The 13,774-nt window shown below is 32.4% G+C and overlaps 1 protein-coding gene across 30 annotated transcripts in view; it reads right to left on the reverse strand.

Moving 5' to 3' along the window:
• The window catches only part of LOC127704232 (fibropellin-3-like), a 103,024-nt gene extending 90,811 nt beyond the window's left edge, over window positions 1-12,213 (reverse strand). For 12 of the 30 annotated variants that reach the window (XM_052208290.1, XM_052208273.1, XM_052208338.1 and 9 more), the window contains exons 1-3: window positions 12,015-12,213; window positions 11,432-11,539; window positions 9,488-9,595 (exon numbers count right to left, since the gene is read on the reverse strand). In XM_052208290.1, coding sequence (XP_052064250.1) covers window positions 9,488-9,595; window positions 11,432-11,539; window positions 12,015-12,060 — 262 coding nt within the window. In that variant the 5' untranslated portion in view covers window positions 12,061-12,213. Of the gene's footprint in view, window positions 1-182; window positions 291-1,511; window positions 1,620-2,278; window positions 2,387-4,372; window positions 4,481-6,468; window positions 6,577-7,797; window positions 7,906-9,487; window positions 9,596-11,431; window positions 11,540-12,014 lie in introns of all 30 variants that reach the window. The other 18 variants (XM_052208219.1, XM_052208318.1, XM_052208374.1 and 15 more) reach the window with 7 other exon arrangements.
• Between the last annotated feature and the right edge of the window lie 1,561 nt (window positions 12,214-13,774).

Consider the following 13,774-nt stretch of genomic DNA (forward strand, 5'->3'; position numbering starts at 1 on the left):
TGTACAGGAAAACCTCTTAACTTTATAACAACGGTTGAATATTTAACTCTTGTCCTTTCCGAAACTTCTTAATTGAAACTTGGAATGCAAAGCTGATAGACAACGGACATGCTTATATGAGTATACTTTTTTTGTTTTCGATTATTACTATAAAAAAAGATTGCTCTATTTCATAAACTTACATTTACAATGGTCACCAGTAAATCCATTTTTGCATGCACAATTTGGCTGAAATTTATCAAGAAAACACGTCCCACCATTGAAACAGCTATAGCGAACGCATGGAGTACCTGATACAAAAACCAAATGTTAAGTTAAAAGAATGTGAAAACATACAAAAACCCTTGAAGATCTGATGGTGCCTTTTAAATGTAATAATTACTGGTTTAGTTCTTTATAACAACTGCAAATTCGACTGGTTATTATGAATTTAATTCGTAATAAGTTATGAGTATATTTATTTGAAAAAAAAATCGAAAATATGTTTTGTTACAAGTATATGATAATTTGAATACGTGACAAGCTATTTGACCAAACGGATCTATATATAATAGCAAATATATCTAAGGTCATTGACATCTTTGCCTCCGGATTCTGTCATTACTCAATATATGTGACACAGCCACGAAACTAGCTTTTCAACTTGTCACAGACTTTTTTTTCACAAGCAAAACAACGGATGGCGTTATTAGAGCAACCCCTTGGTTCTTACTCTTATTCACCTCAGTTGTTATTGAGGATCGTATGGCTTGATCTTTATGGTTCTATGTAATGTTTTGTGAAATATTGTGTGGCTTTTTGTCTTTTTTTAATTTTTTTTCTTAAAATGTCCTGATCCAAGTCAGGAATATGGCAGTTGTTATCAAATAGTTCGTTTCTATGTATGTTGGCGTTTGTTTTTGTTGCACTTCAGTGTTTCTGTTGTTCCGTTGTTTTCCTCTTATAGTTGATGTGTTTCCCTCGGTTTTAGTTTGTAACCCGGATTTGTTTTCTCTCAATTAATTTATGACTATTGAACAGCGGTATATTACTGTTGCCTTTATTTAAACCATGTTGTGATTTCTAATTCGACGTTTGATTTTTGCAAGGCAACAAGTGTCTGCCGTGATCGTACGGTGGGTCAACAGTATACTTCTTTTGAAAATATGTCTATGAGGGTTTCAAGGAACGATTCCAGAAGTATACACGTAGATGTATGCTCGAAAACGAAAAGAGTAAATAATTCTAAACTGTAGATTTGAAGCAATGAACATTATATTATTTAATCTCAAAAATGTTTTAAAGGTTTATCCTATACGACGCATTGGAAAAATAATCCTAATTCTGACTTAATTTTGCTGCGTTAGGGATGGAAATTATTTTTGGAATCAATAGTCCAGTACTCGATTCGGCCGTTTTTTTGTTGCTGTCTTAATGGCATCTCCATTATCCGTATGCAATGAAAATAGTGATTATATTAATGTTTATATTGATTATAAATACGCACGTAAAATGAGGGTATTATTTCTTACTTTCGCATTGTAATCCTGTAAATCCGTTTAAACATGCACAAGAAAAACTCGAACCGATCACCGAACAAGTCCCAGCGTGTTCACATGGTGATCTTGAACATGGTGTTACTAGAAAAGAAAAATATACAACATTTAAGTAGTTTTGAACTATCTTTTCGTGGTTAAATAAAGCATGATTATAAAAGAAATCCAGTTGCTGTAATTAATTCTCACAGAATAGTCATTTTGCTGTTCAACGGGCCATGACTGTTGTTTAAATGAGAAAAGTATACATTATTGAAATATTTTGAAAATGTCATGATGGTGCTTCATTCCTTTAAAATAACATTACATCAATTAATGGTTGTTTTTGTTGTAAATTCTTTTATCTAGTTTTTAAACAAGGTCCTTATTGGTTTAATCAGCACTTCAATATTTGTTTTAAGTGTTCGACTTTTGACTGGTGCAGTAAAATAGGTACCGTTAATGTTATTTAGACAGGCGCATGAAAACGGTTAAACTAGATGGTTAGATCTTAACCCTCCCCTCTTTTGATCTCAATCATTAGAATAAAGAAACGCGCATTAAAACATACGATAAATACTTGTACAGGAAAACCTCTTAACTTTATAACAACGGTTGAATATTTAACTCTTGTCCTTTCCGAAACTTCTTAATTGAAACTTGGAATGCAAAGCTGATAGACAACGGACATGCTTATATGAGTATACTTTTTTTGTTTTCGATTATTACTATAAAAAAAAGATTGCTCTATTTCATAAACTTACATTTACAATGGTCACCAGTAAATCCATTTTTGCATGCACAATTTGGCTGAAATTTATCAAGAAAACACGTCCCACCATTGAAACAGCTATAGCGAACGCATGGAGTACCTGATACAAAAACCAAATGTTAAGTTAAAAGAATGTGAAAACATACAAAAACCCTTGAAGATCTGATGGTGCCTTTTAAATGTAATAATTACTGGTTTAGTTCTTTATAACAACTGCAAATTCGATTGGTTATTATGAATTTAATTCGTAATAAGTTATGAGTATATTTATTTGAAAAAAAAATCGAAAATATGTTTTGTTACAAGTATATGATAATTTGAATACGTGACAAGCTATTTGACCAAACGGATCTATATATAATAGCAAATATATCTAAGGTCATTGACATCTTTGCCTCCGGATTCTGTCATTACTCAATATATGTGACACAGCCATGAAACTAGCTTTTCAACTTGTCACAGACTTTTTTTTCACAAGCAAAACAACGGATGGCTTTATTAGAGCAACCCCTTGGTTCTTACTCTTATTCACCTCAGTTGTTATTGAGGATCGTATGGCTTGATCTTTATGGTTCTATGTAATGTTTTGTGAAATATTGTGTGGCTTTTTGTCTCTTTTTAATTTTTTTTCTTAAAATGTCCTGATCCAAGTCAGGAATATGGCAGTTGTTATCAAATAGTTCGTTTCTATGTATGTTGGCGTTTGTTTTTGTTGCACTTCAGTGTTTCTGTTGTTCCGTTGTTTTCCTCTTATAGTTGATGTGTTTCCCTCGGTTTTAGTTTGTAACCCGGATTTGTTTTCTCTCAATTAATTTATGACTATTGAACAGCGGTATATTACTGTTGCCTTTATTTAAACCATGTTGTGATTTCTAATTCGACGTTTGATTTTTGCAAGGCAACAAGTGTCTGCCGTGATCGTACGGTGGGTCAACAGTATACTTCTTTTGAAAATATGTCTATGAGGGTTTCAAGGAACGATTCCAGAAGTATACACGTAGATGTATGCTCGAAAACGAAAAGAGTAAATAATTCTAAACTGTAGATTTGAAGCAATGAACATTATATTATTTAATCTCAAAAATGTTTTAAAGGTTTATCCTATACGACGCATTGGAAAAATAATCCTAATTCTGACTTAATTCTGCTGCGTTAGGGATGGAAATTATTTTTGGAATCAATAGTCCAGTACTCGATTCGGCCGTTTTTTTGTTGCTGTCTTAATGGCATCTCCATTATCCGTATGCAATGAAAATAGTGATTATATTAATGTTTATATTGATTATAAATACGCACGTAAAATGAGGGTATTATTTCTTACTTTCGCATTGTAATCCTGTAAATCCGTTTGAACATGCACAAGAAAAACTCGAACCGATCACCGAACAAGTCCCAGCGTGTTCACATGGTGATCTTGAACATGGTGTTACTAGAAAAGAAAAATATACAACATTTAAGTAGTTTTGAACTATCTTTTCGTGGTTAAATAAAGCATGATTATAAAAGAAATCCAGTTGCTGTAATTAATTCTCACAGAATAGTCATTTTGCTGTTCAACGGGCCATGACTGTTGTTTAAATGAGAAAAGTATACATTATTGAAATATTTTGAAAATGTCATGATGGTGCTTCATTCCTTTAAAATAACATTACATCAATTAATGGTTGTTTTTGTTGTAAATTCTTTTATCTAGTTTTTAAACAAGGTCCTTATTGGTTTAATCAGCACTTCAATATTTGTTTTAAGTGTTCGACTTTTGACTGGTGCAGTAAAATAGGTACCGTTAATGTTATTTAGACAGGCGCATGAAAACGGTTAAACTAGATGGTTAGATCTTAACCCTCCCCTCATTTGATCTCAATCATTAGAATAAAGAAACGCGCATTAAAACATACGATAAATACTTGTACAGGAAAACCTCTTAACTTTATAACAACGGTTGAATATTTAACTCTTGTCCTTTCCGAAACTTCTTAATTGAAACTTGGAATGCAAAGCTGATAGACAACGGACATGCTTATGTGAGTATACTTTTTTTGTTTTCGATTATTACTATAAAAAAGATTGCTCTATTTCATAAACTTACATTTACAATGGTCACCAGTAAATCCATTTTTGCATGCACAATTTGGCTGAAATTTATCAAGAAAACACGTCCCACCATTGAAACAGCTATAGCGAACGCATGGAGTACCTGATACAAAAACCAAATGTTAAGTTAAAAGAATGTGAAAACATACAAAAACCCTTGAAGATCTGATGGTGCCTTTTAGATGTTATAATTACTGGTTTAGTTCTTTATAACAACTGCAAATTCGATTGGTTATTATGAATTTAATTCGTAATAAGTTATGAGTATATTTATTTGAAAAAAAAATCGAAAATATGTTTTGTTACAAGTATATGATAATTTGAATACGTGACAAGCTATTTGACCAAACGGATCTATATATAATAGCAAATATTTCTAAGGTCATTGACATCTTTGCCTCCGGATTCTGTCATTACTCAATATATGTGACTCAGCCACGAAACTAGCTTTTCAACTTGTCACAGACTTTTTTTTCACAAGCAAAACAACGGATGGCGTTATTAGAGCAACCCCTTGGTTCTTACTCTTATTCACCTCAGTTGTTATTGAGGATCGTATGGCTTGATCTTTATGGTTCTATGTAATGTTTTGTGAAATATTGTGTGGCTTTTTGTCTCTTTTTAATTTTTTTTCTTAAAATGTCCTGATCCAAGTCAGGAATATGGCAGTTGTTATCAAATAGTTCGTTTCTATGTATGTTGGCGTTTGTTTTTGTTGCACTTCAGTGTTTCTGTTGTTCCGTTGTTTTCCTCTTATAGTTGATGTGTTTCCCTCGGTTTTAGTTTGTAACCCGGATTTGTTTTCTCTCAATTAATTTATGACTATTGAACAGCGGTATATTACTGTTGCCTTTATTTAAACCATGTTGTGATTTCTAATTCGACGTTTGATTTTTGCAAGGCAACAAGTGTCTGCCGTGATCGTACGGTGGGTCAACAGTATACTTCTTTTGAAAATATGTCTATGAGGGTTTCAAGGAACGATTCCAGAAGTATACACGTAGATGTATGCTCGAAAACGAAAAGAGTAAATAATTCTAAACTGTAGATTTGAAGCAATGAACATTATATTATTTAATCTCAAAAATGTTTTAAAGGTTTATCCTATACGACGCATTGGAAAAATAATCCTAATTCTGACTTAATTTTGCTGCGTTAGGGATGGAAATTATTTTTGGAATCAATAGTCCAGTACTCGATTCGGCCGTTGTTTTGTTGCTGTCTTAATGGCATCTCCATTATCCGTATGCAATGAAAATAGTGATTATATTAATGTTTATATTGATTATAAATACGCACGTAAAATGAGGGTATTATTTCTTACTTTCGCATTGTAATCCTGTAAATCCGTTTAAACATGCACAAGAAAAACTCGCACCGATCACCGAACAAGTCCCAGCGTGTTCACATGGTGATCTTGAACATGGTGTTACTAGAAAAGAAAAATATACAACATTTAAGTAGTTTTGAACTATCTTTTCGTGGTTAAATAAAGCATGATTATAAAAGAAATCCGGTTGCTGTAATTAATTCTCACAGAATAGTCATTTTGCTGTTCAACGGGCCATGACTGTTGTTTAAATGAGAAAAGTATACATTATTGAAATATTTTGAAAATGTCATGATGGTGCTTCATTCCTTTAAAATAACATTACATCAATTAATGGTTGTTTTTGTTGTAAATTCTTTTATCTAGTTTTTAAACAAGGTCCTTATTGGTTTAATCAGCACTTCAATATTTGTTTTAAGTGTTCGACTTTTGACTGGTGCAGTAAAATAGGTACCGTTAATGTTATTTAGACAGGCGCATGAAAACGGTTAAACTAGATGGTTAGATCTTAACCCTCCCCTCTTTTGATCTCAATCATTAGAATAAAGAAACGCGCATTAAAACATACGATAAATACTTGTACAGGAAAACCTCTTAACTTTATAACAACGGTTGAATATTTAACTCTTGTCCTTTCCGAAACTTCTTAATTGAAACTTGGAATGCAAAGCTGATAGACAACGGACATGCTTATATGAGTATACTTTTTTTGTTTTCGATTATTACTATAAAAAAAAGATTGCTCTATTTCATAAACTTACATTTACAATGGTCACCAGTAAATCCATTTTTGCATGCACAATTTGGCTGAAATTTATCAAGAAAACACGTCCCACCATTGAAACAGCTATAGCGAACGCATGGAGTACCTGATACAAAAACCAAATGTTAAGTTAAAAGAATGTGAAAACATACAAAAACCCTTGAAGATCTGATGGTGCCTTTTAAATGTAATAATTACTGGTTTAGTTCTTTATAACAACTGCAAATTCGATTGGTTATTATGAATTTAATTCGTAATAAGTTATGAGTATATTTATTTGAAAAAAAAATCGAAAATATGTTTTGTTACAAGTATATGATAATTTGAATACGTGACAAGCTATTTGACCAAACGGATCTATATATAATAGCAAATATATCTAAGGTCATTGACATCTTTGCCTCCGGATTCTGTCATTACTCAATATATGTGACACAGCCATGAAACTAGCTTTTCAACTTGTCACAGACTTTTTTTTCACAAGCAAAACAACGGATGGCTTTATTAGAGCAACCCCTTGGTTCTTACTCTTATTCACCTCAGTTGTTATTGAGGATCGTATGGCTTGATCTTTATGGTTCTATGTAATGTTTTGTGAAATATTGTGTGGCTTTTTGTCTCTTTTTAATTTTTTTTCTTAAAATGTCCTGATCCAAGTCAGGAATATGGCAGTTGTTATCAAATAGTTCGTTTCTATGTATGTTGGCGTTTGTTTTTGTTGCACTTCAGTGTTTCTGTTGTTCCGTTGTTTTCCTCTTATAGTTGATGTGTTTCCCTCGGTTTTAGTTTGTAACCCGGATTTGTTTTCTCTCAATTAATTTATGACTATTGAACAGCGGTATATTACTGTTGCCTTTATTTAAACCATGTTGTGATTTCTAATTCGACGTTTGATTTTTGCAAGGCAACAAATGTCTGCCGTGATCGTACGGTGGGTCAACAGTATACTTCTTTTGAAAATATGTCTATGAGGGTTTCAAGGAACGATTCCAGAAGTATACACGTAGATGTATGCTCGAAAACGAAAAGAGTAAATAATTCTAAACTGTAGATTTGAAGCAATGAACATTATATTATTTAATCTCAAAAATGTTTTAAAGGTTTATCCTATACGACGCATTGGAAAAATAATCCTAATTCTGACTTAATTCTGCTGCGTTAGGGATGGAAATTATTTTTGGAATCAATAGTCCAGTACTCGATTCGGCCGTTTTTTTGTTGCTGTCTTAATGGCATCTCCATTATCCGTATGCAATGAAAATAGTGATTATATTAATGTTTATATTGATTATAAATACGCACGTAAAATGAGGGTATTATTTCTTACTTTCGCATTGTAATCCTGTAAATCCGTTTAAACATGCACAAGAAAAACTCGAACCGATCACCGAACAAGTCCCAGCGTGTTCACATGGTGATCTTGAACATGGTGTTACTAGAAAAGAAAAATATACAACATTTAAGTAGTTTTGAACTATCTTTTCGTGGTTAAATAAAGCATGATTATAAAAGAAATCCAGTTGCTGTAATTAATTCTCACAGAATAGTCATTTTGCTGTTCAACGGGCCATGACTGTTGTTTAAATGAGAAAAGTATACATTATTGAAATATTTTGAAAATGTCATGATGGTGCTTCATTCCTTTAAAATAACATTACATCAATTAATGGTTGTTTTTGTTGTAAATTCTTTTATCTAGTTTTTAAACAAGGTCATGGCATGTTTTGATTTTGATGAATTTAAACTTCAAATCGGAATTCAAATATATAAGACAATGTTTATGAATTTGATAACCCCTTAATTTAACGCAGTGTCTATATATTTCTGGCAAGCCGGAAGAATAGGTAAAAATCTCTCTCTTTTCGGCAATCCGTTTGCGCATGCGCAAATGTTCCATTTTAACAGAATGGCATATGGCAAAATCCACGTTTCGAGAATAACAGATCGTGTTTTATATTTAAAGATGTCCTGAAGAAAATTTGGGACAATGAGATGCTAAATGTCTATAGAACAGACTCCAGAACAAAACCGTGTGCATGCACAAAAGGAATACAGCGGGTGAAATAAAACTGAAATTGCTGATTTATCCTTTTTCTTTACCATTATCAATGCAGCCAAAACAATAAAACAATTCTTAGGAAAACGCCCAACTCAACTACAATTGTTGCATGATTTGTAAGTTCTTCTACAACGGAGATGTATAAACATGCACAGATATACTTTGGGTATAATCCCCGCGCCCCCTCTTTTCATTTTAATCTGTTCTACTTATTTTCTCAATTAAACAAATATTATATATTTGCAACTGTTAACACAATCTCACTTTGAGGGAAGACGAAATCTGCCTACCCTTTTCTCATATTTTCTTATGTGTTAAAAATCATCGAACATGTAAGTAAACAATCTTGTAAAATCAATTGACGACTTCATTGGACTAAACTTAAAGGAAAAGATAAATTCAGGATCTTCTTTCGGAACCATTGATATCCAGTAAATCCATACATCAATAGTCCGACTCCTAATCTTGCAGGAAATGCAAAGGAGGAACATAAAGTGGGGGAAATATTTTTGACTCCCATTCCCTTAGAAGCAATATAAAAGTTTGAACATGCTGTATACTATATAATTTAAAGCTGTTTATATATACGGAGAATCGGCGTGTTCCAAAGAACAGCATATAGAAATGAATTGAAGTTTGTACGTGAGAAGTTTATTCCTATTGTAATTTTGTTTTTATCTAGTGTTTTCCTCTTCATTATTACTTTTTTCATGAATTTTTTATCTTGAGCTTATAATCAGTAACGTCGTCCGCGCAGAGAACATGCAAAACATTAATAGATCCAATTCTCAGTGTTTGCACGGGAGGTAGGTGTTTGTCACTACATTCTCCTGTGGTTGCTACTACAATAACCTCTTAACTAAAACATATTCATTATTCATTGCTGTGTTTGGCCTGAAAAAAAGCATAATAGTATAGGAAAGCTATTCTTTCAAATCCAGAATACTCATATACTAACTTGTACAACTGGCACCAGTAAATCCATTTTTACATGCACATTTTGGCTGAAATTCATGAAGAAAACACGTTCCACCATTGGCACAGCTATAATTAACACATGGTGTACCTGTAAAAAAAACCACGGTACATGTATTTTAAAAGAAATTTACCATGTATTTTAACTTAAATGTCGTATAATGCCATCAAACTTTTTTTTTTAACGTATCTCTGTATCTGTTATCGATTTCAAGGCAATAGCCAAAAGTGCTTCATTTGCTACAAAAGAGATTTTCGAATTTGTGTTTAATTTTGAAATATGAAGCTTAAACTGCTGTTTTTCTCTTATGTTTTATTTCAAACAGTTGTGACAAGCCAACAATATAATGACAAACATTTGCAGTGTAATCGCAATGCATCATTTCTGCCAAATTTCAAAACATTTTGTTTTGTGGTTTCTTATGGAGAATATTTTTTTTCAAAAATAACAGGACAGACGAAGACGACGTTCGCAAAGTCATGGTAGTTGAAAATACAAAACCAACTGCGTACCAATGTAATATACAAATTTGAATTCCAAATGATGACCACGAACAACAGTAGTCAATTTGCACATTTACGACCAAACCAGAGAAGATTGTAGAAGAATGTAAACAGTATATGTTGTACTGTCCCATATTTTGGTAATTCCTCTGAGCCTTTTTTTTTACATTGTAGTAGATCAAACAAAACCAAAAACAATTTATATACAATAAAAGGATGATTATGATTGCAATAATAAAGTAATTACAAAAATACAGCACGCCAAGGTTAGTTCAATCGGGGAAGTCCCATAAAATCAAACGTTAGACTTTATCAACCAATGAAACGAATGTAAACCAACTGTCATATTCCTGATTTGGTACAGGCATTTTTCCGGACAAAAGAAATGGTGGGTTAAACCTGGTTTTAATGTAAGCTAAACCTCCCACTTCTTTTGCAAAACGAGAAAACTATCTACGAGAGAACAAATTGCGTAGTTGTAAGCAAAAACTTTTATAAAATAAAAGATGTGGATTTATGCACATTACGCCATTCAACAATGAGCAAAACCCACGTATCGTCAGCTATAAAAGGCCCCTGAGATGACACAATTTGAGACAATTGAAACGGAAAAAAACCAATGGTCAGTATGACAAAACAATGAACCAAACATTAAATATGACAGACAACAACCAACATCACACACTGAATTACTAGTTCCTGGCTTGAAACATGCACATATAAGCGCTTGTTTCCCGTACCTAAGACAGGTGTAACAGCCCAACATAGAAACAAACTGAAGCCATCAGTTGAAAATAGCTTTACCAATCAGATTTTCACGAAACCCCAAAACAATAAGTATTAGGACACATGACACAAGGTACCACTGAGTACTCAAAGTTATTGAAAGCTTGTTCAAAACCAATAACAACTAATGAATCAATCATGTTTTCATAGACTAAAGTATCAATCAGTATACATCAAACAAATTTAGTGTAAGCACGTCATAAACCTTCTTTTTTTTCAAAAGGCTAGGCGTTATTTGTCTAAAATAAATGTGTCATTAAATTACATAGGCACATGGAAATTAACTTATCGAATAAGATTTGGTTCCCAAAACACAAGAAGCGTCAAATTAAAGTAGAACATACTCATGCTTACAGATTAAGTCATTTATAGAACAACCACAATATAACTAGGAGTCCAAAATAATTTGTTATTTTGCGTTTAATTCGTATTACGGAATTCCACAATTCGTAATAACAATTTAATTATATGATAATGATTTAAAAAAAAAATAATAAAACGAATTGATAATTTATTTTCGAAAGACTGCTGTATGCGCATTTGACGAAATATAATTACGGAAATGTCTTATATCAACTTCCATTATCCAACTTCCGATATTAACAAGATTTAAAATAAAAAGATAATAAACTTGTACCTTCACATTTTAATCCATTAAAACCAGTATGGCAGTTGCAGATTGCTTTGTCTCCGGAAACAGAACAATTCCCATCATGAAGACACTGTACATACTCACACGGAGACGCTATAAATAAAGTAACATCTGCAATTGTTACATTTTAGTACTCAGTGCTAAAGGGCAATTATGTTTCACATGAAAGAAAAAAATCATAATAATTTAACAATGCTTTCTATGGCTCAAACACTAAATACACAAAACAAAATAGCCAACAACAATCCATGAACCCAAAACATGTGATCATTTCCTTTTAAATTACAGTTTAACCATATTTTATTATGTAAGAATAACAAAAGAGATAGTACATAAGTAATGAAAAATATCATAGAGACATAGATCCTTATTCATCAACTAAGAGTTGACCAGATAAAAACAATTGTCTCCCCTAGACCTTTTTTTGTTTGTTTACCTCACATTTAAAACGTAGTTTGGTTGAGTTAAGGGTAATTGGTATTAGTTGTTATTCTGTGATTTTTTTTTTTTTGGCACGCATATAAAAAACATTCTTTGCTTTCATTTTTCATAAAATCAAATTTCTTACCCTTTGTTGATAGCACTAACCACAATAGTACACCAAGAGCTGACATTAACCCAACACATACAAAGGCAGATACTGCACATGCTGTTCTCCATTTTCTGCTTACTTCTTTCACATCGACCAGTTTTTGTTTTGTAGGTAGTTGTAAGTCGATGTCTTTTGTGTTTTCATTTCTGTCGTTCCCAAACTTTTTCTTGTGTGAATTTCTAGATTTGCTCGTACCACGTTCATTCCAATTTGTATATTTGTTTTGATCCTTTTTTTCTTCTGACGGCTTATCAACATATTCGGCAATTTCCTCATAATCTTGTTGATTATCATCTTCATCTGAAATAACAGTTATTTTTGTGTCAAACTTTTCATTTTCATAAATTTGAAGCCCTTTTTATAATTAACAGCCATTCAATTGGAATATTGATATCAACAAAACTTTCTAAAAAAAATATAAGTTGACCTTTTGTATAACGGAAGAACTTGGATCTGTTTTATATAGAAATAAACATTTCCTTGTTTACTTTCGTTAGATTGAAAACGGATCATTTTGTCGAAAGCCTATGTTTATATTAAGCTACACTAGCCCCGTACTTAGAAAATAATGATAACTATCTTAAGGTTTTATGTGTTGGTGTACGGATTTATGTAAAGCAGCTGTTTCCTATAGCTGAATTAAAGGAAACCCGGGCGAAACTGATGATATGCTGATTGCAGATAGCTATAAAAACAAAAACAAAGAAAATTGAACTTTGATCCAATGATATAACTATGATACATTTTTCCTCAAAGCGGTATATTATCTCTAAAAACGCAATGTGCAAATAAGGAGGTGCTATACGGATACAACCTACTTGATGCATCCTTACATCATAAACATCTTGATTCATTTATCAAAAATAAGAATAATAATGTACAGAACAACTATCATATATTTCCAACCTAATCACATTAATAAAATGCAATTTTGGCTAAAAAATATTAAGAAAAAAATATTATACTTGTTTTATATTTCAAACAATAATGTAATATGTTTGTAAATATGATGTAAAATGCTGAAATTTTATGTTATAACTGTGTAAAAATCAGTAGATATGTTATGATTGCCAATTAGACAACTATACAACAGAGATCAAATGACGTGTATGTATGCAATTATATGCCACAGTACGGCATTCAGTAAAGAGAAAAAAATATACTATATAGTAAGTTATAAAAGACCCCGACATAATAAAAATAACACAATTTAACAAGAAAACTAACGGCGTTATTTAAGATAAAACAATATACAGAAGAGGGGCGAAAGATACCAGAGGGACATTCAAACTCATACATCAAAAATAAACGGACAACGCCATGGCTAAAAAAAGAAAAAGACAAACAGACAAACAATAGTACACAAAACACAACATAGAAAACTAAAGACTAAGCAACACGAACCCCACCAAAAACTGGGGTGATCTCAGGTGCTCCGGAAGGGTAAGCAGATCCTGTTCCACATGTGTCACCAATCGCGTTGCTCATTTAGTACAAACCCGGTAAATAGTCTAATTCGGTAGGTCACATTCGTGAAAAGGGAACGGGATTGTAGTTACGACATTAGGAACATATCCGCTATCATCTGTGAAACGGAAATTCCATAACGGTCAACCAACTCGTGATGGCGTCGGTAAAATTTACGAAGGAAGGATTTCAACTTCATCATTTTGAACTCTTGGTTTAATAGCTTCCTTGTGAGCAGCAACCCTCTATCAAAACAGTTATAACACACA

The sequence above is a fragment of the Mytilus californianus genome, unplaced genomic scaffold (genome assembly GCF_021869535.1).
Source record: "Mytilus californianus isolate M0D057914Y unplaced genomic scaffold, xbMytCali1.0.p SCAF_1, whole genome shotgun sequence".
NCBI classification, from domain to species: domain Eukaryota; kingdom Metazoa; phylum Mollusca; class Bivalvia; order Mytilida; family Mytilidae; genus Mytilus; species Mytilus californianus.